This window comes from Ranitomeya imitator, chromosome 1, assembly GCF_032444005.1.
Source record: "Ranitomeya imitator isolate aRanImi1 chromosome 1, aRanImi1.pri, whole genome shotgun sequence".
NCBI lineage: Eukaryota > Metazoa > Chordata > Amphibia > Anura > Dendrobatidae > Ranitomeya > Ranitomeya imitator.
In genome coordinates this window covers 48,954,268-48,981,371 of record NC_091282.1, presented here as the reverse complement: position 1 = coordinate 48,981,371, position 27,104 = coordinate 48,954,268, and the positions used below count along the sequence as shown (strand labels likewise).

Below are 27,104 nucleotides of genomic sequence, written 5' to 3'. Positions count from 1 at the left end.
AGAGTTATGGCTGAACACTTTTGTCTCTTAATTTCATCGATCATTGATAGTTTCAGCACCTGAACCTCGCGCCAAGTAAAATCTGACTATGAAATGTCATACTTTTTTTGGAAGCCCAGTGACAATTTAACCATATGGGGCAAATTGATATTATTACTCTTTGTCCATGCCGAGGTCCACATTTGGATCAGGCTCAAACGCTAAGTCTACTCCAAACATGGCACATTATGGCTGTGCTGTACTGCAGGTAACAACAGCTTGTAACAGCAGCAACCAGAGCTTGCACAGATTGCTGCTGTTCAACCATATTTTGATACCGCTGTCAATTACAGAAAGTAGCATTTAAATGGAGCAATGATGGTTAACCATGGCAGCGTAGGGACAACTGAAGCCTCCCATAGCTGCCAACTTGGTTGACAGCTATGTTGGGCTACCATGGCTGCTTGTGGCTGGAATTCCAAAAACATGATTTACTCTATATACTATTGCAGTAAATAGAAAATACAATCAAAGGGTTGCAGGTTCAAATACCATAAAAAAATAGTAAAAAAAAAGTTTTAAAAACACATAAACAAATTCAAATTCCTCAGTTTTTTGCCGGTTTTAAAATAAAGACTTTTGACGTGTCTGCAAAAATCTAATCTGTCAAAACATAAATGTAATTAACCTGTATGGTATATGCCTTAAAGAGAAAAAAAATGTTATTGCTATGTTTGACTACTGTGCATATTTGAAGAATTTTAGTTGTTTGGGGGTTGCGAGGTGAATTATATGCCCGCTGCTTGTGAACGGAGCCTTAATAAGGGAAGGTGGCTCTTTTTTGGGATTAAGCAAGAAGAGATTCAAGGGTCCATCGGTAGCTGGTGTCCATTTTTACTTTATTATCTGCGCATATCATGAAAAAATGACAGTAAAATTATGGGTTGGCCCAAATTTGCCCTTTCTGGATTTTCTTCAGCTTGTCTTCACTCATTGTATAGTACACGGTCGGTATTTGGAACCCATTAAATGTTGTTGCGTTTGATATACTATAGGCACCCTTGTTTGGGAATATTATCCATTCTCCCATTTCCAGCTCTGGGAGATTTACTTCTTCTATAATAAGGTCATAGTCTGTACAGCAGGGTCCCCAGAGTCTGCTTGGAAACTGTTGTTGTGAATGGTGGTGGTCCTAGTACAGAAGGAAACAATATATATGTGAATACATATTTGCTCCAATCTGATATCAACTGGGCATACATTCGTCATGTGTGTATTATTGGTGTAAGAGGTAATTTACCTTCAGTGGTTTCATCTTCAGACCTCCTAATTCATGAACCCAAAATGTTCCAAGTACTCCGTCATTCATATAATACGAGAGTTTCCTGATCTCTTTCCCGTCTGTGTCTGTAAAACACACACACAAAAAATCAATATACAGTCAACTATCACTGGATAAGAAATATTTCTTTTGCGCCATGTTGGTTGTTGATTGGTATGCTCTAATCTATTACGTAAAACCTTCCAGAGATACTGATAGGTCTCTAAGATATATTGAAAAATGTTACCCACCTCCCCCAGCCCGTCATCATCCAATAGCCTGGGACATGGGCAATCAGCTCCAGACATAATGAGAAATGTGGGACTTTTTGGTAAACTTTATTCAGAGGCACGTAAAAACAATCAGAACTGCACTAGGCTGAACGTTTTGGGTGATCATGACCTAGGAAGTCATAAAATTCCAGAATATGATAGGATAATGAAAAATAGTCAATGTAGTGGTCCAGATGATAAGATAGTTCTGAGTCTCCTAGATCCCAGAGAATCTATAATTTTGTGCTTTGGGTTCAGAATGAAGAGTCTAAAGTGTTTTGGAGGGCACACTCATTTTTAACCTTTTGCAAGAACCATAACTTTGTTATTTTTTGATTGATAACAATGTTCGAGGGTTTGGTTTTGAATTTAACCTCAAAGAACATTCGAGAAAACTTCTACCTGTTACAATTCCTCCACTCAATGTGTCTTGGACGCAGTGATTGACAGATCAGTCGTCCAATCTAGTGCAGAGCCAGCTGAGCTGTTGGCATTTTGAGAAACAGCTCAGTCGTGCAATCTGAGACTGGGAAGTGCTCAGCTTCTCTCAACTGTTCTTTGTTCTTAGTGATTACCCAGCTACTTAGCTAAGCTGTCAGTCCCAGATCTCTACCAATCGTATTATGTACTCCATGTTGCATGTTTGCCTTGTTTTTCTGTGCTGTGTTTGTTGATCTATTGCTAGCTAACCTTGGACCTCGTTCTGACCATCCAATTACCTAGTCCCTTTGCTCTGATCCACTATCTTCCTGGTATTTTGACCTCAGACCGTGACCTGACTACGCCTTTGTCTTTCCCCTTTAGTTTATGATGTGCTCTCTTGGAATCTGACCCCGGAACGTTTAACTACCCTACCTCACAGCTAGCTCCTACTGCGAGGGGACCCGCAGACTTGAGCATTTTCTTTGACCCCACTAGCCCCAGAACAGTCTTCTGTTGATGCCTTTCTTGATGCCTTAGGGATGATCTATGATAAACCTGACAGGGTTCAGGTCGTAGAGACAAAGATCATGAACCATAAATCATAACACAGGGTGCCGCACCACTATAGATATGAGTTCCGGCAATGGTCCTCTGAAGTTCTGTGGAATTATGCAGCTCTCAGGTGCCAGTTCCACAAAGGTCTTTCTGCTTTTCTTAACCCTGCACTAGGCGCAATAGGCCTGACAGGCACAGCTCACACATTTCTTTTTCCCCATACTCTCCAAGGTGGCAGGGGATCCTGTCCCTCCTAGTACGTTCCTATCTTTAGGTGCTGCTAGAAGTCCCCCCATTCAGTTTCACCGCCGTCCTTAGGAGAGCAGTTGTGACCTCTGTGGCCTCTCAGGCTCATTTCGCCTGAAGGTTCTCACTTTCAAAAGTTCATACTTAGTAGGGTTTAGCATGATAATTTTTTATTTTGCTCGTTTTATGAATGAATAACGCAAAGTTTGTGAACTGACCTTGTTTGGAGTAGTGGCATTGCAACCACTAAGGGCAGCACCAGCAGGTAGTGTAGTCAGGAATAGCCAGGGGTCGGTACACAAGAGCAGCAGTATAGTTAGAGGATCAGCAGGTTGCATAGTCAGGAATGGCCAGGGGTCGGTACACTGGAGCAGCAGTGTAGCTAAAGGATCACCAGGTTCCGTAATCAGGAATAGCCAGGGGTCGGTACAAGGTAGCAGCAGTATAATATTGGATGAAGCAGCAGGTGAAAGGAGAGCTTGACTAAAGGCTGGGAGCTCAATAATCTTGCAAGGAAGTAAGTGCAATGCCAGATTTAAGTAGGGCGCTCAAACAGGAGATTACTGGGTGGAGACAATAAGGAACTCAGGGTGGAGACAATCAGAAGCAACACAGGTACTTGTATCTGGGTTAGCAAGGAACTGTCCAGTGAGCTGAATACCTTAGAGGGATTTGCTGCTGCCTGGTGCACAAGAGCTGCTGGGTTAAAATTCTGACAATGTTTTTTTTTTGCATTTAATTTTGTGTACTCTCTTTTCATACATCCCTATGAAGGTCTCTGGTTATTTGTATAGCCTAGCAATTTAGATAATTAGATATTATAGGTGTTTTTCTAACCTTTGCCTGTCAGGAGCGCTGTGCCTGAACTCAGGAGTGCCAGAGATGCGTCTGATCCAGGATTAAGGATGCTCTGGCTCTGCATTCTCCACCTCGTTCTTTAGGGCAGGCCATGACTTAGGCTATTTAAATGCAATGAAGAATTTGGGAGACACGTGATGAGTGGCTCGGTGTTTCAATCGATCAATCTTCCCGAGTCCGTAAACTTTCCTGAATCAGAACCAATGGAGGTTGGAGCTGCCAATTCTCGAATTGTTGAGAGGAGATGTCGGCGCAATCTTGGACTCTGCCTCTATTGTGGTCACGCTGGACATTTCTTTAAGGACTGCTCAGCACACCGTCAAGCAAACAAGTCAACGGAAGACGCCTAAATCTGGGTGATTGTCAAGGAGGTCACCCAGACTCCCAGGTACCTTTTTACTCCTCAGGCAAAATACTCCTAAACATGGAACTACTTTTTAAGAAACAATAGTTATCTGCGTTAGCTTTCATTGATTGTGAGTCTGCCACCAACTTCATTGATGTTGGACTGGTTCTGAAATTAGTGTTAGGGACAGTTAGGCTGCTTTCACACATCAGGTTTTTGGTTTCAGGCACAATCCGGCAGTTTCAGGCACAATCTGGATCAGTTTTTTTCTGATGCCTGATCCGTTTTTTCCCCATAGAGTTGTATTACTGCCAGATTGTGCCTGAAGGACATGCGTTTCATCCGTTTTGTGCCGGATCCGTCCCTTCAGGCTTTTTTGCCGGATACAAAAAACATCTCCTGCAACGTTTTTTTTTGTCCGTCGAAAAAGCCTGAAGGGACGTTTCCGGCAATAAACGCATGGAACTGATGTGTGAAAGAACATTTCCGGCGACCAAATCCGTTTTTAACACACTGAGCATGCCCAGAAGCTTTGTTTTTTGATTCTGGAATGGAGAAATCTCTCTCTCTCTCTCTCTCAAAAACGATGCCCAGTGTCAGGATTCCCCTGACCGCTGCCACCAATTCGTCACGATTCACACCGTGACCGTCACCCCTACGTCACGGGTCGGGGTGACTTTAGGCCAACAGACGGCTATCACATGTGCAGGGGGGCTTATCTTAGTTATCCCTCCACTGCTAACAATGAGATGAGAAAACACACACAAGGCTATTGACCTTTTAGTTTACAGCAGGGGCTTATTCTAGGTATCCCACTGCTTTCAATATACCACAAACTGCAGGGATTTATGTATATCCCGCTTACAGTTCCACTTAACACTTGCAGCTCTCTTGCGCCCCCCTTACTCTCAGGTCAGATTAGGTACTGCACCCTGGGTAATTGGTCGCCAGAAAGGCTTCCTGCTATATACTGGCTATTGGGCACGCTGCAGCGACGCGATAACTACTCCCACTCAGGTAGGAACAATAATTATCAACGCCGCAGTCGCTACAGCATCACTCAACAGTCAGCACACTCTCGCTGCCACCAGCTTCGATTAAACGGGTCCGAAGCTAACCCAACACAACAGTAACAGTAGCGTATTTCCCTTCAGAAGACTTAGGGTACGGTTTAGAACAGGAGAACGAACTAATATTAAATATTATATTCCATAAAAAATTAGGCAGTGCTTTATCAAAAATATTTTATAAAGATGTTACAAATGAGACAATTGCAAATATGTACACGGGTAATTATAACATAAAGGGAATAAAGGAGAAAAGATAACACTCACATGTTCAAAGCATGGCAGGCCCCCAGGCTAGGGCAGTCTTCCATACGTCCCAGCTCATGGCATGTGCTCAGCTCTTCCAGGAAAATAGGACAAGCAGAAGCTGGGGATGTGTGCAGAGAGTTATAGCCAAGCCTGTAACATCCCAGAAAGGGGTTGGATCACCTCGTCCCTCCTACCTCTTCAGTTAACTCATTTTATTCTAATCTATATCTAATTTCGATAACTCCGCTACAAAACATGTCATGGTCCTAACAAACCCATCATTCATCTCGGATTAACGTGAGCATTCTAATGAGATCAAATATGTCCTATCTGGGATACATATTTACAGAGAAAACCCTACTTCTTTACCAGATGGAGCTAGAAGCTCAGGTTTTACGTGGTGAATAGATCCACGGAGGGGTGTAAAGAATATATATTTTCGTGTTTTTTACGTAAACGGGTTGTGTAATATCTTAACAAAACAAGACAAAGGACTTCCATGCATTTCTGGAAAGTTAGAATCCAGTTCAAGCCTGTCACTTTCCACTGCTGCTCTGCATAGCTAAGTTCCTCTTTGCTATTTGTTTGCTGTTTTTTTTCTGTCCAGCTTGTCAATTTGTTTTTTACTGCTTGCTGGAAGCTCTGGGACGCAGAGGGTGTACCTCCGTGCCGTTAGTTCGGTACGGAGGGTCTTTTTGCCCCCTTTGCGTGGGTTTTGTAGGGTTTTGTGTTGACCGCAAAGTTACCTTTCCTATCCTCGCTCTGTTCAGAAAGTTGGGCCTCACTTTGCTAAATCTATTTCATCTCTACGTTTGTCTGTTCATCTTAACTCACAGTCATTATATGTGGGGGCTGCCTTTTCCTTTGGGGTATTTCTCTGAGGCAAGGTAGGCTTATTTTCTATCTTCAGGCTAGCTAGTTTCTCAGGCCGTGCCGAGTTGCATAGGGAGCGTTAGGCGCAATCCACGGCTGCCTTTAATGTGGTTTGAGAGGATTAGGGATTGCGGTCAACAAAGTTCCCACGTCTCAGAGCTCGTTCTTGTTTTTTGGGTTATTTCCAGGTCACTGTATGTGCGCTGACCTCTATGTCCATTGTGGTACTGAATTACCTTTCATAACAGTACTGGAAGCCAAAAGTACTAATGATTCCCAATAGAGGGAAAAAAGAAGTTCTGAGACCATTCTTTGCACTGTGTTTTGCCTTTTTTTTCCCCTAGACATTTGCGTGGTTCAGGACACAGGTGTAGCAATGGACATTAAAGGTCTGTCTTCATGTGTGGATCAGCTCACGGCAAGAGTACAAAGTATTCAAGACTTTGTGGTTCAGAATTCTATGTTAGAACCGAGAATTCCTATTCCTGATTTGTTTTTTGGAGATAGAACTAAATTTCTGAGTTTCAAAAATAATTGTAAACTATTTCTGGCTTTGAAACCTCGCTCCTCTGGTGACCCAGTTCAACAAGTTAGGATCGTTATTTCTTTTTTGCGTGGCGACCCTCAGGACTGGGCATTTTCTCTTGCGTCAGGAGATCCTGCATTAAGTAATATCGATGCATTTTTCCTGGGGCTCGGATTGCTGTACGATGAGCCTAATTCTGTGGATCAGGCAGAGAATAATTTGCTGGCTCTGTGTCAGGGTCAGGATGAAATAGAGGTATATTGTCAGAAATTTAGAAAGTGGTCCGTACTCACTCAGTGGAATGAAGGTGCGCTCGCAGCTATTTTCAGAAAAGGTCTCTCTGAAGCCCTTAAGGATGTCATGGTGGGATTTCCTATGCCTGCTGGTCTGAATGAGTCTATGTCTTTGGCCATTCAGATCGGTCGACGCTTGCACGAGCGTAAATCTGTGCACCATTTGGCGGTATTACCTGAGCTTAAACCTGAGCCTATGCAGTGCGATAGGACTTTGACCAGAGTTGAACGGCAAGAACACAGACGTCTGAATGGGCTGTGTTTCTACTGTGGTGATTCCACTCATGCTATCTCTGATTGTCCTAAGCGCACTAAGCGGTTCACTAGGTCTGCCACCATTGGTACGGTACAGTCAAAATTTCTTCTGTCTGTTTCCTTGATCTGCTCTTTGTCATCGTATTCTGTCATGGCATTTGTGGACTCAGGCGCTGCTCTGAATTTGATGGACTTGGAGTATGCTAGGCGTTGTGGGTTTTTCTTGGAGCCCTTGCAGTGTCCTATTCCATTGAGAGGAATTGATGCTACGCCTTTGGCCAAGAATAAGCCTCAGTACTGGACCCAGCTGACCATGTGCATGGCTCCTGCACATAAGGAGGTTATTCGCTTTGTGGTGTTGTATAATCTGCATGATGTGGTCGTGTTGTGGTTGCCATGGCTACAAGTCCATAATCCAGTATTAGATTGGAAATCCATGTCTGTGTCCAGCTGGGGTTGCCAGGGGGTACATGGTGATGTCCCATTTCTGACTATTTCGTCATCCACCCCTTCTGAGGTTCCTGAGTTCTTGTCTGATTACCGGGATTTATTTGATGAGCCCAAGTCCGATACCCTACCTCCGCATAGGGATTGTGATTGTGCTATCGATTTGATTCCTGGTAGTAAATTTCCAAAAGGTCGACTGTTTAATTTATCTGTGCCTGAGCACGCCGCTATGCGGAGTTATGTGAAGGAGTCTTTGGAGAAGGGGCATATTCGCCCGTCATCGTCGCCATTAGGAGCAGGGTTCTTTTTTGTAGCCAAGAAGGATGGTTCACTAAGACCTTGTATAGATTACCGCCTTCTAAATAAGATCACGGTTAAATTTCAGTACCCCTTGCCATTGTTATCTGATTTGTTTGCTCGGATTAAGGGGGCTAGTTGGTTCACCAAGATAGATCTTCGTGGTGCGTATAATCTTGTGCGTATTAAGCGAGGCGATGAGTGGAAAACTGCATTTAATACGCCCGAGGGCCATTTTGAGTACCTGGTTATGCCATTCGGACTTGCCTATGCTCCATCAGTATTTCAGTCCTTTATGCATGACATCTTCCGAGAGTACCTGGATAAATTCCTGATTGTGTACTTGGATGACATTTTGATCTTCTCGGATGATTGGGAGTCTCATGTGAAGCAGGTCAGAACGGTGTTTCAGGTCCTGCGTGCTAATTCTTTGTTTGTGAAGGGATCAAAGTGTCTCTTTGGTGTTCAGAAGGTTTCATTTTTGGGGTTCATCTTTTCCCCTTCTACTATCGAGATGGACCCTGTTAAGGTCCAAGCCATGCATAATTGGACTCAGCCGACATCTCTGAAAAGTCTGCAAAAGTTCCTGGGCTTTGCTAATTTTTATCGTTGCTTCATCTGCAATTTTTCTAGTATAGCTAAACCATTGACCGATTTGACCAAGAAAGGTGCTGATTTGGTCAATTGGTCTTCTGCTGCGGTGGAAGCTTTTCAAGAGTTGAAGCGTCGTTTTTCTTCTGCCCCTGTGTTGTGTCAACCAGATGTTTCGCTTCCGTTCCAGGTTGAGGTTGATGCTTCTGAGATTGGAGCAGGGGCTGTTTTGTCGCAGAGAAGTTCTGATTGCTCGGTGATGAAACCATGCGCCTTCTTTTCCAGGAAGTTTTCGCCTGCTGAGCGAAATTATGATGTGGGCAATTGAGAGTTGCTGGCCATGAAGTGGGCATTCGAGGAGTGGCGTCATTGGCTTGAAGGAGCTAAGCATCGCGTGGTGGTCTTGACTGATCATAAGAACTTGACTTATCTCGAGTCCGCCAAGCGGTTGAATCCTAGACAAGCTCGTTGGTCGTTGTTTTTTGCCCGTTTTGACTTTGTGATTTCATACCTTCCGGGCTCTAAAAATGTGAAGGCGGATGCTCTGTCTAGGAGTTTTGTGCCCGACTCTCCGGGTGTATCTGAGCCGGCGGGTATCCTCAAAGAGGGAGTAATTGTGTCTGCCATCTCCCCTGATTTGCAGCGGGTGCTGCAAAAATTTCAGGCTAATAAACCTGATCGTTGCCCAGCGGAGAAACTGTTTGTCCCTGATAGGTGGATGAATAAAGTTATCTCTGAGGTTCATTGTTCGGTGTTGGCTGGTCATCCTGGAATCTTTGGTACCAGAGAGTTAGTGGCTAGATCCTTTTGGTGGCCATCTCTGTCGCGGGATGTGCGTACTTTTGTGCAGTCCTGTGGGATTTGTGCTCGGGCTAAGCCCTGCTGTTCTCGTGCCAGTGGGTTGCTTTTGCCCTTGCCGGTCCCGAAGAGGCCTTGGACACATATCTCTATGGATTTTATTTCAGATCTTCCCATCTCTCAAAAGATGTCAGTCATTTGGGTGGTCTGTGATCGCTTCTCTAAGATGGTCCATTTGGTACCCTTGTCTAAATTGCCTTCCTCGTCTGATTTGGTGCCATTGTTTTTCCAGCATGTGGTTCGTTTACATGGCATTCCACAGAATATTGTTTCTGACAGAGGTTCCCAGTTTGTTTCGAGGTTTTGGCGAGCCTTTTGTGGTAGGATGGGCATTGACTTGTCTTTTTCCTCGGCTTTCCATCCTCAGACTAATGGCCAGACCGAACGAACCAATCAGACCTTGGAAACATATCTTAGATGCTTTGTTTCTGCAGATCAGGATGACTGGGTGTCCTTTTTGCCTTTGGCTGAGTTCGCCCTTAATAATCGGGCCAGCTCGGCTACCTTGGTTTCACCGTTTTTCTGCAACTCTGGGTTCCATCCTCGTTTCTCTTCAGGGCAGGTTGAGTCTTCGGACTGTCCTGGTGTGGATACTGTGGTGGAAAGGTTGCAGTAGATTTGGACTCATGTAGTGGACAATTTGACTTTGTCCCAGGAGAAGGCTCAACGTTTCGCTAATCGCAGACGCTGTGTGGGTCCCCGACTTCGGGTTGGGGACTTGGTTTGGTTATCTTCTCGTCATATTCCTATGAAGGTTTCCTCTCCTAAGTTTAAACCTCGTTTTATTGGTCCGTATAGGATTTCTGAGGTTCTTAATCCTGTGTCTTTTCGTCTGACCCTTCCAGATTCTTTTTCCATACATAACATATTCCATAGGTCATTGTTGCGGAGATACGTGGCACCTATGGTTCCATCTGTTGATCCTCCTGCCCCGGTTTTGGTGGAGGGGGAGTTGGAGTATATTGTGGAGAAGATTTTGGATTCTCGTGTTTCAAGGCGGAAACTCCAGTATCTGGTTAAGTGGAAGGGTTATGCTCAGGAAGATAATTCCTGGGTCTTTGCCTCTGATGTCCATGCTCCCGATCTTGTTCGTGCCTTTCATATGGCTCATCCTGGTCGTCCTGGGAGCTCTGGTGAGGGTTCGGTGACCCCTCCTCAAGGGGGGGGGGTACTGTTGTGAATTCTGTGGCAGAGCTCCCTCCTGTGGTCACAAGTGGTACTTCAGCTGGTTCTCTCTGTGAGCTTCCGTTGGTGGAGGAAAGTGGTACTGCGGCTTCTGAGTTTCCTTCCTCAGGTGTGTGGTGAAGTCATTCGGTGCTGCTCTATTTAACTCCACCTAGTGCTTTGATCCTGGCTTCCAGTCAATGTTCTAGCATTGGACCTGTTTCCTCCTGGATCGTTCCTGTGGCCTGCTGCTCTGCATAGCTAAGTTCCTCTTTGCTATTTGTTTGCTGTTTTTTTATTGTCCAGCTTGTCAATTTGTTTTTTACTGCTTGCTGGAAGCTCTGGGACGCAGAGGGTGTACCTCCGTGCCGTTAGTTCGGTACGGAGGGTCTTTTTGCCCCCTTTGCGTGGTTTTTGTAGGGTTTTGTGTTGACCGCAAAGTTACCTTTCCTATCCTCGCTCTGTTCAGAAAGTTGGGCCTCACTTTGCTAAATCTATTTCATCTCTACATTTGTCTTTTCATCTTAACTCACAGTCATTATATGTGGGGGCTGCCTTTTCCTTTGGGGTATTTCTCTGAGGCAAGGTAGGCTTATTTTCTATCTTCAGGCTAGCTAGTTTCTCAGGCCGTGCCGAGTTGCATAGGGAGCGTTAGGCGCAATCCACGGCTGCCTTTATTGTGGTTTGAGAGGATTAGGGATTGCGGTCAACAGAGTTCCCACGTCTCAGAGCTCGTTCTTGTTTTTTGGGTTATTTCCAGGTCACTGTATGTGCGCTGACCTCTATGTCCATTGTGGTACTGAATTACCTTTCATAACAGTTCCCGCCTACCCGGTGCCCCAGGTAGTGAACCTCCCTCATGCCCATCTGGCACTTTCCTGGCTTGATAGTCAGTCCTGCTTGGTGAATTCGCCTGAGCACCTCCTCGAGATGCTGCAGGTGTTCCTCCCAGGAGGAACTGAAGATGGCAATGTCATCCAAGTATGCCACGGTGTACTTCTCCAGTCCCTGAAGCAGGAGGTTGACCATCCGCTGGAAAGTGGCAGGGGCATTCTTCATGCCGAAGGGCATGACCGTGGACTCGTACAGTCCAAAGGGTGTGATAAAGGCGGACTTCTCCTGCGCCTCGGGGCTCAGGGGAATCTGCCAGTATCCTCGACTCAGATCCATTATTGTTAGGTAATCTGCGCCAGCTAACTTATCCAGCAGCTCCTCGATGCGAGGCATTGGGTGCGCTGTCATGATCCCAATGGCAGGGGATCTCAAAAGGACAAGCACAAAAACAAAACAAGCTCTAGGGTGATGGAACCTGAGCTGACTGCGATCCTGAACCTAAACACACAACTAGCAGTAGCCGGGGAACGTGCCTACGATGATTCCTAGACGTCTCGCGCCAGCCGAAGGATTAACTTCCCCTATCAGAAGAAACACAGACCTCACTTGCCTCCAGAGAAACACCCCACAGAAATAGCAGCCCCCCACATGTAATAACGGTGAAATGAGAGGAAAGCACATACGTAATTATGAAAATAGAATCAGCAAAAATGAGGCCCGCTAAAGCTAGATAGCAGAGGATACAAAAGTGAACTGCGCGGTCAGCGAAAAACCCTTAAAAAAAAACCATCCTGAAATTACTTGAACTCATGTGCCAACTCATGGAACATGAGGAGTAATTTCAGCCCACTAGAGCAACCAGCAGCAAGGAATCACATATCTGCAAGCTGGACTAATACAAAAATTAAGCAAAACGTGGAACAGGAAAATCAAAACTTAGCTTGTCCTGAAGATAACAGACGCAGGGAGCAGAGGTAAAAAGACACGCTGATTACATTGATAGCCGGCGAGGAAATGACAAAAAAGCCAGGTTAAATAGGAAACTCCCATAACCTGATGGAACAGGTGGACACCAGAGACCGCAGAGAACACAAGTCACCCAGTACCATCAGTAACCACCAGAGGGAGCCCAAAAACAGAACTCACAACAGTGCGCGTCGGAGGCTGTGATGGCGTTGAGCCCCCTGTAGTCCACGCAGAACCGGGTGGTCCGGTCCTTCTTTGGCACGAGAACTACAGGTGATGCCCACGCGCTCTTTGACCGTCGAATCACCCCCAGTTGTAACATCTCATCGATCTCTTGGCGCATAATCTGCTGCACCTGGTCAGAGATTCGATAGGGTGTTCGCCGTAGTGGGGCGTGATTCCCGGTATCCACCTCGTGGACGGCTAACTCAGTCCTCCCAGGTCGGTTGGAGAGCACGACCCGGAAGGGTTCCAGTGTGGTTTGCAACTGCAACCACTGGGGTTCAGTTAACGAGGCGCTTACCTCCACGTCCTCGATGGACCCATTGGCCTTGGCTTGGGCCAGCATGTCCAGGAGGGTGTCTTCCTCATCGTCTTCGGGCAAGCTGCAGACCGGTAGGACGAAAGGTTCACGTTCGTGATGAGCCTTCATCATGTTGACGTGAAAGGCCTTTCACCTACCCCGAGCGTAGTCTAGCGTGACCACGTATGTGACCGGGTTGAGCTGTTGGTGGATGACGTACGGGCCCTCCCAGGCTGCCTGAAGCTTATCCGTTGGTACGGAGACCAGCACCCACACCTTTTGACCCACGTGGTAGGTCCGCTCCCGGGCGTTCTGGTCGTACCAGTGCTTCTGGTCAGCCTGAGCCTGCGTCATGTTGTCATGCACCAACTGCGTCAAGGTCTGCATCTTGTCACGGAAGCGCATGACATACTCAACTATGGACACTTCAGAAGGGTTCGGCTCCTCTTCCCAGGATTCTCTTACCAACCCAAGGGGTCCCCGGACTCGCCTGCCATACAGGAGCTCGAAGGGGGAGAACCCAGTCGAGGCCTGCGGAACCTCTCGGTAAGCGAATAGCAGGTGTGAGAGGTACCGCTCCCAGTCGCGCCCTTGCGTCTCAACCAGCATGCGTAGCATCTGTTTGAGGGTACCATTGAAGCGTTCACACAAGCCATTGGTCTGTGGGTGATACGCACTCAATACCAGGTGCTTCACCTGCATTCTCTTACAGAGAGCCTTCATTAGGTGAGACATGAATTGGGTCCCTTGATCAGTAAGCATTTCCCTGGGAAATCCTACACGTGAAAAGATGGCCAACAGGGCATCCGCCACCTTATCTGCCCTAGTTGACGACAGAGCTACTGCCTCTGGGTACCGGGTAGCGTAGTCTACCACAGTAAGGATGTATTGCTTTCCAGAGCTGCTGGGGACGGCCAGCGGGCCCACAATGTCCACCGCAATCCTCTGGAAAGGCTCTTCTATCACTGGCAAGGGGATCAGGGGAGCCTTAAGAGCAGGCCCCGCCTTCCCCACTCTTTGACAAGTGATACAGGAGCGGCAGTAGTTTGACACATCTGTCCCCATCTTAGGCCAATAGAAGTGTTGAGACAGCTGGGCCTTAGTTTTGCTGATCCCCAAGTGTCCAGCTAGCGGGATCTCATGGGCAATCCGCAACAACTCACCCCGGAATTGCTGCGGGACGACCAGCTGTCTTTCCCTCAACCACTCCTTTTGTGATTCTCCGGGTACGGTCTCCCGGTACAACCTTCCTCGTTCCCAGAACACCTTCTCCTTATCAGTCTCGGAGAAGCGCGTCCCGGCGAGTTGTCTCAAACTCTCTAGGCTCGCATCTGTGTGCAGAGTGGCCTGAAACTCCTGGCTAGGGGAAGCCAGAAGCGACGTCAGGGTCCCTTCCCCACGGGAACCCTCTTGGACCTGCTCTGGGTCCACCTCTGGTTCAGTCACAGTGATGACTGAGGAGGGTCCGGAAGGCAGACAGTTATCTGCGTTCCGGGCACTCTGACTGCGGGTGACAGCAGCTGCGTAGGCTGTCTCCCCGGGGGTTTCTTCAGACCCATCAGCCGGCGCTGCTATGGGCTCTACCTCCCCATCCACCCCCAACACTCCAGGGGCAGTGCTACTTATGGGCCAGTTACCTTCCTCGGTGGCACTGGTCACTTTCATGTCATCACCTTCCTCACGGTTCCCATGCATCTCCCCATTTCCTGTAGCACCGACACTTGCCCCTGTTAGGGGTTCCTCAGCCGTCTCACTCCGCAGAGCAACGTGGCTGGGCTCGCCTGTACCTATGGACACATTAACCTTCACAGAAAAATCATTATCAGGGTCAGCTGGCACAGGTACAACATTTTCACCATCTATCCTAGGAAAAAAATGGTTATTAGATGCATCATTACAAGATAAAGCATGGTCAGGTAACACATGCGATTTCCCATCATCATCATCATCAGGGTTAACTTTACCCTCATTAGTAGATTGGGGAGGGGTGTCAGGGACGTAGTATGCAACCATCCTCCCCAAATCAGTCCCCAACAAAACATCAGTGGGCAAATTATCAGACAGCCCCACTTCCTTCACCCCGCTCCCAGCACCCCAATCAATAAAAACCCGGCCCATCTGTAAGGGACAGCTGATGCCCCCAATCCCAGTGACAGTTAGGGTTTTCCCCGGAATGATTTCTTCAGGGGCCGCCAGTTCGGGTCGGATGAGGGTTCTTTCAGCCCCGGTGTCCTTGAGGCCTGTAGCAACATGGCCTCCCACAGTGACGTGCTGTACGTTGTCACACACCCTCCCAACCACACCACCCACCAAAAGAACTGCTGCATTAGGCCCTGGGGCCTTGGCTGGGGTGTTCTTCTGCTTGGTTGGGCAGGAGGGACTGATATGACCTGTCTGATGGCAGGTGAAAGACTTGCGAGGTTCGGTGGTAGGTCTGGTGCTGTTGGCCACGGGGCCAGGACCTCTGGTGTGTTGGCTGGCAGGGATACTGGCGTTGGTTGCAGGCTTACCCCCTCTCCAGTTGGTGGTGACTGGCTTCCGCACTTCCGATCTACGGTTGGCCTCATAGGCATCGGCAATCTGCGCTGCTTTCGTCACGTCTTTGGGTTCTCTGTCCATCACGAACTGTCGCACCTCAGCTGGGCAAAAATGAAAGAACTGGTCTTTGATCATCAGGTCTCGCAGCTGTGCAAAGGTGGTCACTGACAGTCCTTGGGTCCACTGGTCAAAGTGGGTCCCCAGTCCATGCACCACATCACTGTAACTGTCGTGTGGGCCACGTTGGAGGGTCCGGAACTTTCTACGGTACACCTCGGGTGTAAGCTGGTACTTGGCTATCAGAGCCTGCTTGATGGCCTCATAGTCACCATCTTGTTCTTGAGGGAGGGCAGCAAATGCCTCCAGAGCTTTGCCTCTCTGCCCTGGTGTCAGGTATCGTGCCCATTCATCTGTAGGCAGCCGGTATTGTCTGCAGGCTTTCTCAAAGGCCCGCAGAAAAGTGTCCAAGTCCCCGTCTTTCTCCATAACAGGAAAGTGATCGGGCCGGGGCTTAGGTATCTGAGCGCTGCTGGGCTCACGGCTGGGCTGGGACGACCCCTGCATTTGCAGTTAGGCTAACTGCAGCTGGTACTCCCGCTCCGCTTGCCGCTCGGCTCACTGGGCCTCTCTCTCAGCTCGGGCCTGTCTCTCAGCTCGGGCCTCTCTCTCGGCTCGGGCCTCTCTCTCGGCTTGCTGGGCCTCCTGCCGGTATTGCTGAATCAGCTGCCGACGTCCCTCATGGTCGTCAGTGGGGAATTCTTTCAAGGCCGCCTGCAGGTGGGGGTCCAATTCGCCCGGATCGCTAACAGGGCCAGCATTCAGTGGTTGGACCTCTGCTGCAGCACCATGTTCGCTGGTGCTGGCTACTGCGGCCTCTGGGCTCTGTGACCTGGCTTGGTCGGCTTCAAATTGCACCAGGTCAGCGACCATTTGATCCTTGGACTTGTCCTGGGGGTTCAGGCCGTGGTACATGCATATCCCAGCAAGAATGTCCTTCTTCTGCTGGTTGTACCAGGCTTCCCCTTTCGCAGCCATGGTTGCCAAATAAAAGATAGGATAGAAAAACGAAGAGAAAGGGAGGAGATAATTACCAGTACACAATTGTCTCAAGACTAATAAAACACTGAGTTCGTTCTCCAAACTTATTTGCACAGAGTCCTCGCAAGAACTTTCTGCAAGTTTTTAGTGAGAGGAATGATTGCTCAAACCAAATCACTAATGCTCTAAGATCCCACCGCCTTGCCACCAGTTATCAGGATTCCCCTGACCGCTGCCACCAATTCGTCACGATTCACACCGTGACCGTCACCCCTACGTCACGGGTCGGGGTGACTTTAGGCCAACAGACGGCTATCACATGTGCAGGGGGGCTTATCTTAGTTATCCCTCCACTGCTAACAATGAGATGAGAAAACACACACAAGGCTATTGACCTCTTAGTTTACAGCAGGGGCTTATTCTAGGTATCCCACTGCTTTCAATATACCACAAACTGCAGGAATTTATGTATATCCCGCTTACAGTTCCACTTAACACTTGCAGCTCTCTGGCGCCCCACTTACTCTCAGGTCAGATTAGGTACTGCACCCTGGGTAATTGGTCGCCAGAAAGGCTGCCTGCTATGTACTGGCTATTGGGCACGCTGCAGCGACGCGATAACTACTCCCACTCAGGCAGGAACAATAATTATCAACGCCGCAGTCGCTACAGCATCACTCAACAGTCAGCACACTCTCACTGCCACCAGCTTCAATTAAACGGGTCCGAAGCTAACCCAACACAACAGTAACAGTAGCGTATTTCCCTTCAGAAGACTTAGGGTACGGTTTAGAACAGGAGAACGAACTAATATTAAATATTATATTCCATAAAAAATTAGGCAGTGCTTTATCAAAAATATTTTATAAAGATGTTACAAATGAGACAATTGCAAATATGTACACGGGTAATTATAACATAAAGGGAATAAAGGAGAAAAGATAACACTCACATGTTCAAAGCATGGCAGGCCCCCAGGCTAGGGCAGTCTTCCATACGTCCCAGCTCATGGCATGTGCTCAGCTCTTCCAGGAAAATAGGACAAGCAGAAGCTGGGGATGTGTGCAGACAGTTATAGCCAAGCCTGTAACATCCCAAAAAGGGGTTGGATCACCTCGTCCCTCCTACCTCTTCAGTTAACTCATTTTATTCTAATCTATATCTAATTTCGATAACTCCGCTACAAAACATGTCATGGTCCTAACAAACCCATCATTCATCTCGGATTAACGTGAGCATTCTAATGAGATCAAATATGTCCTATCTGGGATACATATTTACAGAGAAAACCCTACTTCTTTACCAGATGGAGCTAGAAGCTCAGGTTGTACGTGGTGAATAGATCCACGGAGGGGTGTAAAGAATATATATTTTCGTGTTTTTTACGTAAACGGGTTGTGTAATATATTAACAAAACAAGACAAAGGACTTCCATGCATTTCTGGAAAGTTAGAATCCAGTTCTAGCCTGTCACTTTCCACTGCAAGAATGCCGGTCGTAAATACTTCGGCTCTCTGAGCTAGAGGTAATAAACTCTTCCTCCCCCATCTACACTGGCAAAGCAGCTCTTGGCTGAGTGAAAGGGAAGGAATTTGAAGCTACAAACTGTTGCAGCATTACTCCAAGAAGGGGGGCTTAGCCCACGCGGGCTAGCAAGAGAACTACTTATGATATTTCATACCATATCGTGACACCCAGGAACTCAAAAACCATGCGCAGCACATAGAGCCGGATCCAGCTGAAAAACGGATCCGGTGCATCAGTTTGCATCCGTTTTTTCACTATTTACACCAGATCCGTTTTTTAGCAAATTTGCCGGATTGTGCCTGAAACCAAAAACCTGATGTGTGAAAGCAGCCTTAGGTTAGAAAGACCCATTCAAACCTTTGCCATTGACAGGACACCGTTACGCCAGAATCTTGTCCAGCTGGTAATGGTGGAGTTCACACTTAGAGTGGTAAGACTTCTCTCTGAGTCCATCTCCTTCTATGTGTTGGACAATTTACCTGCTGGGTTGGTGTTGGGGCTTCCATGGCTATGTACTCACAATCCTGTTATTGATTGGTGTTGGAATCTTATTTTAAAGTGAAGCCTCACTTGTCATAAGAGATATCTTAGTTCGGTACAAAGTTGCTCCACTTGTCTGAAGGATCTGCCAGGGTACCTGAAAGACTCTGGAGATGTGTTCTCAGAAAAAAAAGGCATTTGTCTTTCTCCTTTAGTTTATGATGTGCTTTCTTGGTATCTGACCCAGGAACATTTGCCTACCCTGCCTCACGGCTGGTCCGTGAGTAGTGACTAGCGCCACACAACCCCTTCCTTTTTTCAAAATCAGCTGAGGTCTCAGCACTTGGACCTCCATCAATAAGAACTTCAGACATGTCTCTATGACTTGTCAATATTTTTATGAAAGTGCTGTAATTCTCTAAAAAAAACCTCACTAAAATAGGAACCATCACTTCAAGGAATGGAAAATGTTTTGCAACACCTACAATAATTAATCTTTGTAATTAACGATGCTTCTCTTAAAGGATAAAACTAATATATACCCCAAAGCACCATGATCTACTCACCTGTCACACATTCCTCTTTTTTGCCAATGATATTAAGAGCGGCTGTAAGAGCAGAGCCTACAAAGTATCGTCCGGGCTCTGAGATAATTTCCACTTCTTCCTTCCTGGGAAAATACTGACCCAAAGCTTCAGAAACCACCGCGAAAAACTAAAATGAGAGATGGTGACCGGTATTTTAAGGTGAATTGTTTCCATTATTTTTCATCCCTAGATGTCCACCACAACCTGAAACTACACGTCTTTTGCTTCCTAAAGTTGTTCGTATATGTGAAAGTAAGAGAAGTAGAAGTGTCAAGGGTGGCCATGCCGAATAAACCCTTCTCATATGGCTTGATTGAAAGTTGTGATCAACTAACTTCTAGTCTTCTAGTCTTGGCCCAGTACAAAGACGAGATCGGGTCAAGTATTCAAGCATTCTCTCCCTCACTGTACAATGAGGTGCAATGGCGCATGCTGGCAATTAGGCCTGGTAGGACAGACTTTGGGCATGAACATTCTTGACTCTTCTCTTCCTGACTCCACCTTCATGACTTCAGAAGAGTAATTTACAGTTTTAGCACGTGCAAGGATTAAAAATCTCTTTTTAATCAATTTTGCTCTTGTAATTACAAAAGTCAGACATCTTTAAAAAGCAAGTGTAGGCATTTTGGAAGATGTAGCTTTCTGTAACACATTGCGATCATAAGTTGACTAGAATCTTTTTTTGATTCCACTTTCTTCATAGAAATTAATAGAAATCCCAAGTAGCCATGACAGTTGAGCAATATGCATCTAATGCATACAAAATAATTAAAATTTAGGTAAAAATCAGAGGTAAGAAATCACATGTATTAAGTTTATTGGCTTAGAAGAAAAGCTTCATGAAAAGGACAGGTAATGACATGGACATATATAATACACTAAAATTGCAGCACTAAGAAGGAAAAGTCGTAGAATGATGGAAATCACAGGATGAATGTGCATGTTACTGATCTACAACATTTTTAAAACAACTTGATTTATTCAGTATCAAGTATGAGCGACACTCGCTGACGTTCCCACCTGAAGGTCTCTTCATGGTGGTGCCCTTGTGGTCTCCAGACCAATTTCTGGTTATCATTGCATATAAGACAAAAGCACGTTCATTGCTGAAGATGATAGACCGCCATTCCAGCCTCTAGTGTTGCCTTGCTCTGCACCAGAATAGCCTTTCAGAGCAGTGGGCACGTGGGTAATGCCAAGAGGAGGCCTTCAAGAGGAAATGTCATACTGGTACTACTCCCAGCCTAGGGTTATGGTGTGAAGTGGCATAATGTATGGTAGCCGCAACCATCTAGTCTTTATTCATTCATCGTTACATTGGCTTGGTTTTGGAACCAGTGGTATGGTCATGCTGCTGTGAGCTACCGTGGACTACGATGTCTCCAGACTTGTCTCCCATCATCTGAGACATCATTGGTTGCCAATTTCAAAGGTGGCTGCCAACAGCGGATCTTGATGATTTGATCAAATACTTTCAGCGCAGCAGAACCTTCCTCAGACGACCATTAATAACCTCACTGGTAGCAGCCGAGGCTGTAAGTGCCGGGATTTCTGCATGTGGTGCTTATACTTGTCAGTGAATAAATCGAGATATTTTTTCATCGTTTGCAGATCAGTTTCTATGATTCTGTGATAACTATAATTTTACAACTTTTCCATCTTGGTGTCACAATTTCAATATTAAGGAGTCTCGAAATGTCATCCCAAAATAATTAGTTTGAGCTTTTAAGCTATTATGCCACAGTGATACAAAAAAAGTCAGTATCCAAACATCAAAGGAGGGTGAGGGTGGATGGAGGGTAGGTGATTGTTTATGATGATGATGGGTTGCTTTAAATATAACATTGAAAGTAGGATCCTCATTCATAGATGATGGAAGAAGGCAGAAGTTTACAGGACAGTTGAAGAATTGCTTCAGTCACAAAGTGGTGAAAAGTTTTGTATTTATAGTTTTCTAAGTGACAAAGGTGATTGATGGTTTGTCACAAGAGACACTTACTGTACGATAATCTCTTCAGCAGCACTTTGGATCATCGCTTGTGCCTCGTATTTTGCAGTGTAGCACACATTCACATTGCTTGTGATTCCCATCTTCACTGTCTGTGCTGTTATCAAATGGGCTTCTCTCCTCCACCCTAGTTATACTGCGAGGAGCTCATGCTGGAACTTCTCTATACTCATGGGTGACCTTCGCTAATCCCTGAGATGGCACAAATGCTGCTCACCCCTACTTGCTGGCTAGCTATGGTGCAGACACTTCCTCACTTCTGCAAAGCTTCTCCTCCTCTCTGACTTTCTTTATTGCAGTGGGGTTCAAATTACATCAATTCCTAATTTTTGTTTAGAGGGCTGCAGACTGATTTTTCAACCCTCTCACAAACAGCCATTTCATTATTTTTACATTTATATTTAACCTAGTGACAAGACATTTCTTGGGATCTGCCTATGGAGTATTGGATTCTCATACCACCTACATACACCAGTGCCAAAGTACATCATTTTTTACTTCAGGAGGGCTACTTGGTAATCTTACTTCTTCAAATCCTGGCTGGAAGTCGTCATCTCCAGGAAAGCCTCCTCCAATATCTAATATCCTCATGTCATGACCAACTTTCTTTCCAAGGTCAAATACATATCTAGAATCTGCAATGGCCTGGTAAAAAGATTTTGGCTGTCTGGATTTGGTACCGATGTGAAAGCTGCAGCAGAAGTTAAATATAGAAGTTAGATAGAAGACAAATGTAAAAGACAAATCTTACAAAATCCACCGACAACCTGATGGAAGCAATCTGAATTTTGCTGTGTGCTGTTGGTGGGAGCAACGATTGGGCATGTTGAACTTAAACATGCATGATCATTTGTTCTCTGAGAAAAAGCAGCATCCTCTAGAAACATTTATGATAAATTGCTATGTAAAGTGAACACACAGCTTATCTCGCTCATATTGAGACACTATAAAATCATAGAATGTTAGAGTTGGAAGTTGCTTAATGCAGGATTCACTGAACCATCTTAGACAGACGTCTGTCCAGCCACTAAAGTGAAGAATTTCATTGAAGGAGAACTCACCACCTCTTGTGGAGCCTGTCCACTCATTGATCGCCCTCACTGTCAATTTTTTTCTAATATCTAATCTGGATCTTCTCCCTTTCAGTTTCATCCTATTGCTTCTCGTGTTTCCATGTGCAAATGAGAATAAGGATGATCCCTCCACACAGTGACTTGCCTTCAGATGTTTGTAGGCACCTATTAAGTCTCCTCTTAGACTTCTTTTTTGCAGGCTAAACATTCCCTGATCCTTTAACCATTCCTCTTAGGACCTACATTGCAGTCCACTCAGTATCCTGGTAGCTCTTCTCTGAACTTGTTCGACCTTTTTATGTCCTTTTTATAATATGGTGCCCAGAACTGGACACAGTATTCTAGATGAGGTCTGATCAAGGAGGAATAGAGGGTGATAAGTACTTCATGTGATCTAGACTATATGTTTCTCTTAATACATCCTAGAAATGTGTTTATCTTTTTTGCTGCTGCATCACATTGTGGACTCATGTGTAGTCTGTGATCTATTACTATACCCATCTTTTTCAAATGTGCTGTTGCTTATTATTCCCATTCTATAGATGTAATTTTCATTTTTCTTATCCAGATGTAGTCTTGCATTTCTCCATGTTAATTACTATTCTATTAGTCGCTTACAATTGTTCAAGCTTATCTAGATCCTCCGGAATCCTTTCTCTGTCTTCTCTAGTGTTAGGTATCCCTCCTAGCTTTGCATTGTCTGCAAATTTGATTAATTTACCTTCAATTCCCTTATCTAGATCATTTATAAAAATGTCGAACAACACTGGGGTCAGAACAAAGCCTTGTGGTACCCCACTTGAAACACTCTTCCAATTGGATGTGCAACTATTTATTACCACTCTTTGAGTGCCATCACTGAGTTAGTTATTAATCCACCTAACTGTAGCCTTGTCAATCCCATACTTGGTCTTTTTTTCAATAAGGATAGTACGAGATACTTTATCAAATGCTTTCCTAAAGATGAGAAATAATATACCTACCACATTTCCCTGATTCACCCTGTCAGTGATTCCATTATAGAAGGAAATTAAATTTGTCTGGCATGACATTTTTTCTACAAACCCATGCTGGCTCTAGTAAATTGCTGTATTCTTATTCAAGTACTTACATCTTGTTTAATAATTTGTTCTGGGTTAGAAGTAAGGCTCACTTGCCTGTAATTTCCTGGCTCCATCTTATTTCCTTTTTTTGAAGATAGGGACATTTTCCCATCTCCAAACTTCTGGGACTTCTCCTGTTCTCCAGGATTTTTCAAAGATTCTGGTTAGTAGTTCTGCAATTTCCTCTGCTAATTCTTTCAATACTCTAGGATCCAAGAGTTATCGTTTCTCCTTGCGAAGAGTGACACGATAAGCATGTCGAGATGAGGAGACTTAAAGCCGCAATGCTCCTCTGGGAAATATGCAAATTGTTTCTTCAGAGAGGAAGAGGACTAGAACTCTAGTGCCACCTATTGGAAGTAGCAATCCTAACAGTCAATGTCGACCCTTTAACGAGCCTTTTCACATGACTTAGGATAATAGCCAAACCAGAATCTCAATTTGCAGACACTGTGTTTCGGGGTTCTGTCCCTCGTCAGTGCAAAGTGGAGATCTGGTTTGGCTGATTGAGAGGCGTCTGACCGGGATCCAAGAAGTATCATTTCTCCTTGCGGAGAGTGACATGATAAGCATGTTGAGATGAGGAGACCTAAAGCCACAATGCTCCTTTGGGAAATATGCAAATTTCCAATAGTTGGCACTAGAGTTCCAATACTCTAGGATGTAATTTAACTGAACCAGAAGATTTAAATTAATGTAAATTAGTTAAGTGTTTCCTCACCATCTCTGTCTTTATGGATAGAGTGGATTATTTTATTCCTTCAATGGCACCTTGAAGATCAGTTGATGTTACTATTGTTTCTTAGGGAACACAGATGCAAATTAGGAATTTAAAAATTCAGCCTTCTCAATATTATTTTTCACCACTTCACCCATTTCATCCTGTAACAATCTTATAGCATCTTTGACTTTTCTTTTGCTTTTGACATAACCCCCAAAATCTGTTTTTACTGCTTTTGATCTCTCTTGCAAGCCTCACTTCATTACTGGCTCTAGCTCTTCTAACATTTGCCTTGCATTCCCTGCAGACAGATTTTATTCTTCTTTAGATATGCCACCTCTTTCCATTTAATATACATTTCTTTTTAACTTTTTATCAAGTGATTAAGTCCATCAAAATCTGCCTTTCTGAGGTCTAACCTTAAAGTCTGAGCCCTCACAGGTCTTCCTTCCTAAATTCCCAGCCACCTTTACTTCCTCAACAATTTCTTCCCTGTTGATAAGAATTAGGTCCAAGATGGACGATCCTCTTGTTCGCTCTTCTACCTTTTGAAAGATAAAGTTGTCATCACCATTTTTTCCATAAACTATAGTCATCACCAATTTTCAAAGTGGCTTTCATCTTGGAAAATAATGTATATTGATGCCAGTCCTAGGTCCGGGCAGCTCCACTCCTGACATGTTCGAAACAGGAGAGAGTTTCCTCTGTTGTCACATTATCAATACTATCAAAGAGGCTGACTGTCTGTTTATTTTAACAGCTGAGCCAGCCCTCTTTTTTTAAGTGTCTGCTGTGACACGGAAGGGGGTGGCTTAGTTATTGAAATAAACTCAAATGCCAGCCCCCTTCATTCACGTCTCTTGTCACCTATTGACACAGGAAACAAACAGGAAGTGGACCTGTCCGGGACCCAGAATTGGCACTGATATTTTTAGTTTGGAGCACCTTTTTTAATGTAAGTCTATTAGTACCGTATATACTCGAGAATAAGCTGAGATTTTCAGCCCACTTTTTTGGGCTGAAAGTCCCCCTCTCGGCTTATACTCGAGTCATACCCAGCGGTCAGCAGGGGAGGGCGAGCGGAGCTGTGTATTAATACTCACCTGCTCCTGGCGCAGTCCTTGCACGTCTTTTCCCCGGCGCCAGCAGCTTCTTCCTGTAGTGAGCGGTCACATGGTCACATGGACCCCAACTCCTATATGGGTGGAGCTGCATATTCATTACTGTAATGAGCGGTACCATGTGACCGCTCACTACAGAAAGAAGCTGCCGGCGCCAGGGAACAGACGTGCAGGGACTGCGCCAGGAGCAGGTGAGTATAACGGGGGCATATTCACCTGTCCCACGTTCCACCATCAGCGCCACTGCGTCTTCCGCGTCCTCTGCAGTGATGCTCAGGTCAGAGGGTGCGATGACATGATTAGTGCGCGCTGCCCTCTGCCTGAACGTCAGTGCAGAGGATGGGAAGAAACAGCGGCGGTCGGTGGTGGAACGGGGGCAGGTGAATATAGCAAGTGCCGGGGGCCTGAGAGGTGAGTACATGATTTTTTTATTTTTTTTATCGCATCAACAGCATATGGGGCAAATATCTGTATGGAGCATCTTATGGGGCCATGTGCAGCATTATATGGGGCAAATATCTGTATGGAGCATCTTATGTGGCCATGTGCAGCATTATATGGGGCAAATATCTGTATGGAGCATCTTATGTGGCCATGTGCAGCATTATATGGGGGCAAATATCTGTATGGAGGCTCTTATGGGGCCATGTGCAGCATGATATGGGGCAATTATCTGCATGGAGGATCTTATGGGGTCATGTGCAGCATTATATGGGGCAATTATCTGTATGGAGCATCTTATGGGGCCATGTGCAGCATTATATGGGGCAAATATCTGTATGGGGCATCTTATGGGGCCATGTGCAGCGTTATATGGGGCAATTATCTGTATGGAGCATCTTATGTGGCCATGTGCAGCATTATATGGGGCAATTATCTGTATGGAGCATCTTATGGGGCCATGTGCAGCATTATATGGGGCAATTATCTGTATGGGGCATCTTATGGGGTCATGTGCAGAGTTATATGGGGCAATTATCTGTATGGGGCATCTTATGGGGCCATGTACAGCATTATATGGGGCAAATATCTGTATGGAGCATCTTATGTGGCCATGTGCAGCATTATATGGGGCAAATATCTGTATGGAGCATCTTATGTGGCCATGTGCAGCATTATATGGGGGCAAATATCTGTATGGAGCCTCTTATGGGGCCATGTGCAGCATGATATGGGGCAATTATCTGTATGGAGCATCTTATTGGGTCATGTGCAGCATTATATGGGGCAATTATCTGTATGGAGCATCTTATGGGGCCATGTGCAGCATTATATGGGGCAAATATCTGTATGGGGCATCTTATGGGGCCATGTGCAGCGTTATATGGGGCAATTATCTGTATGGAGCATCATATGTGGCCATGTGCAGCATTATATGGGGCAATTATCTGTATGGAGCATCTTATGGGGCCATGTGCAGCATTATATGGGGCAATTATCTGTATGGGGCATCTTATGGGGTCATGTGCAGAGTTATATGGGGCAATTATCTGTATGGGGCATCTTATGGGGCCATGTACAGCATTATATGGGGCAAATATCTGTATGGAGCATCTTATGGGGCCATGTGCAGCATTATATGGGGCAAATATCTGTATGGGGCATCTTATGGGGCCATGTGCAGCATTATATGGGGCAGTTATCTGTATGGAGCATCTTATGGGGCCATGTGCAGCATTATATGGGGGCAAATAACTGTATGGGGCATCTTATGGGGCCATGTGCAGCGTTATATGGGGGCAAATAACTGTATGGGGCATCTTATGGGGCCATGTGCAGCGTTATATGGGGCAATTATCTGTATGGAGCATCTTATGTGGCCATGTGCAGCATTATATGGGGCAATTATCTGTATGGAGCATCTTATGGGGCCATGTGCAGCATTATATGGGGCAATTATCTGTATGGGGCATCTTATGGGGTCATGTGCAGAGTTATATGGGGCAATTATCTGTATGGGGCATC

The 27,104-nt window shown here is 45.6% G+C and overlaps 1 protein-coding gene across 2 annotated transcripts in view; it reads right to left on the bottom strand.

Moving 5' to 3' along the window:
• Positions 1–859: 859 nt before the first annotated feature.
• Positions 860–27,104, bottom strand: part of LOC138661482 (ornithine decarboxylase-like) — a 41,353-nt gene continuing 15,108 nt past the window's right edge. For both annotated transcript variants that reach the window (XM_069746198.1, XM_069746206.1), the window contains exons 7-10: positions 21,647–21,812; positions 19,093–19,240; positions 1,280–1,386; positions 860–1,171 (exon numbers count right to left, since the gene is read on the bottom strand). In XM_069746198.1, coding sequence (XP_069602299.1) covers positions 917–1,171; positions 1,280–1,386; positions 19,093–19,240; positions 21,647–21,812 — 676 coding nt within the window. In that variant the 3' untranslated portion in view covers positions 860–916. The remainder of the gene's footprint in view (positions 1,172–1,279; positions 1,387–19,092; positions 19,241–21,646; positions 21,813–27,104) is intronic.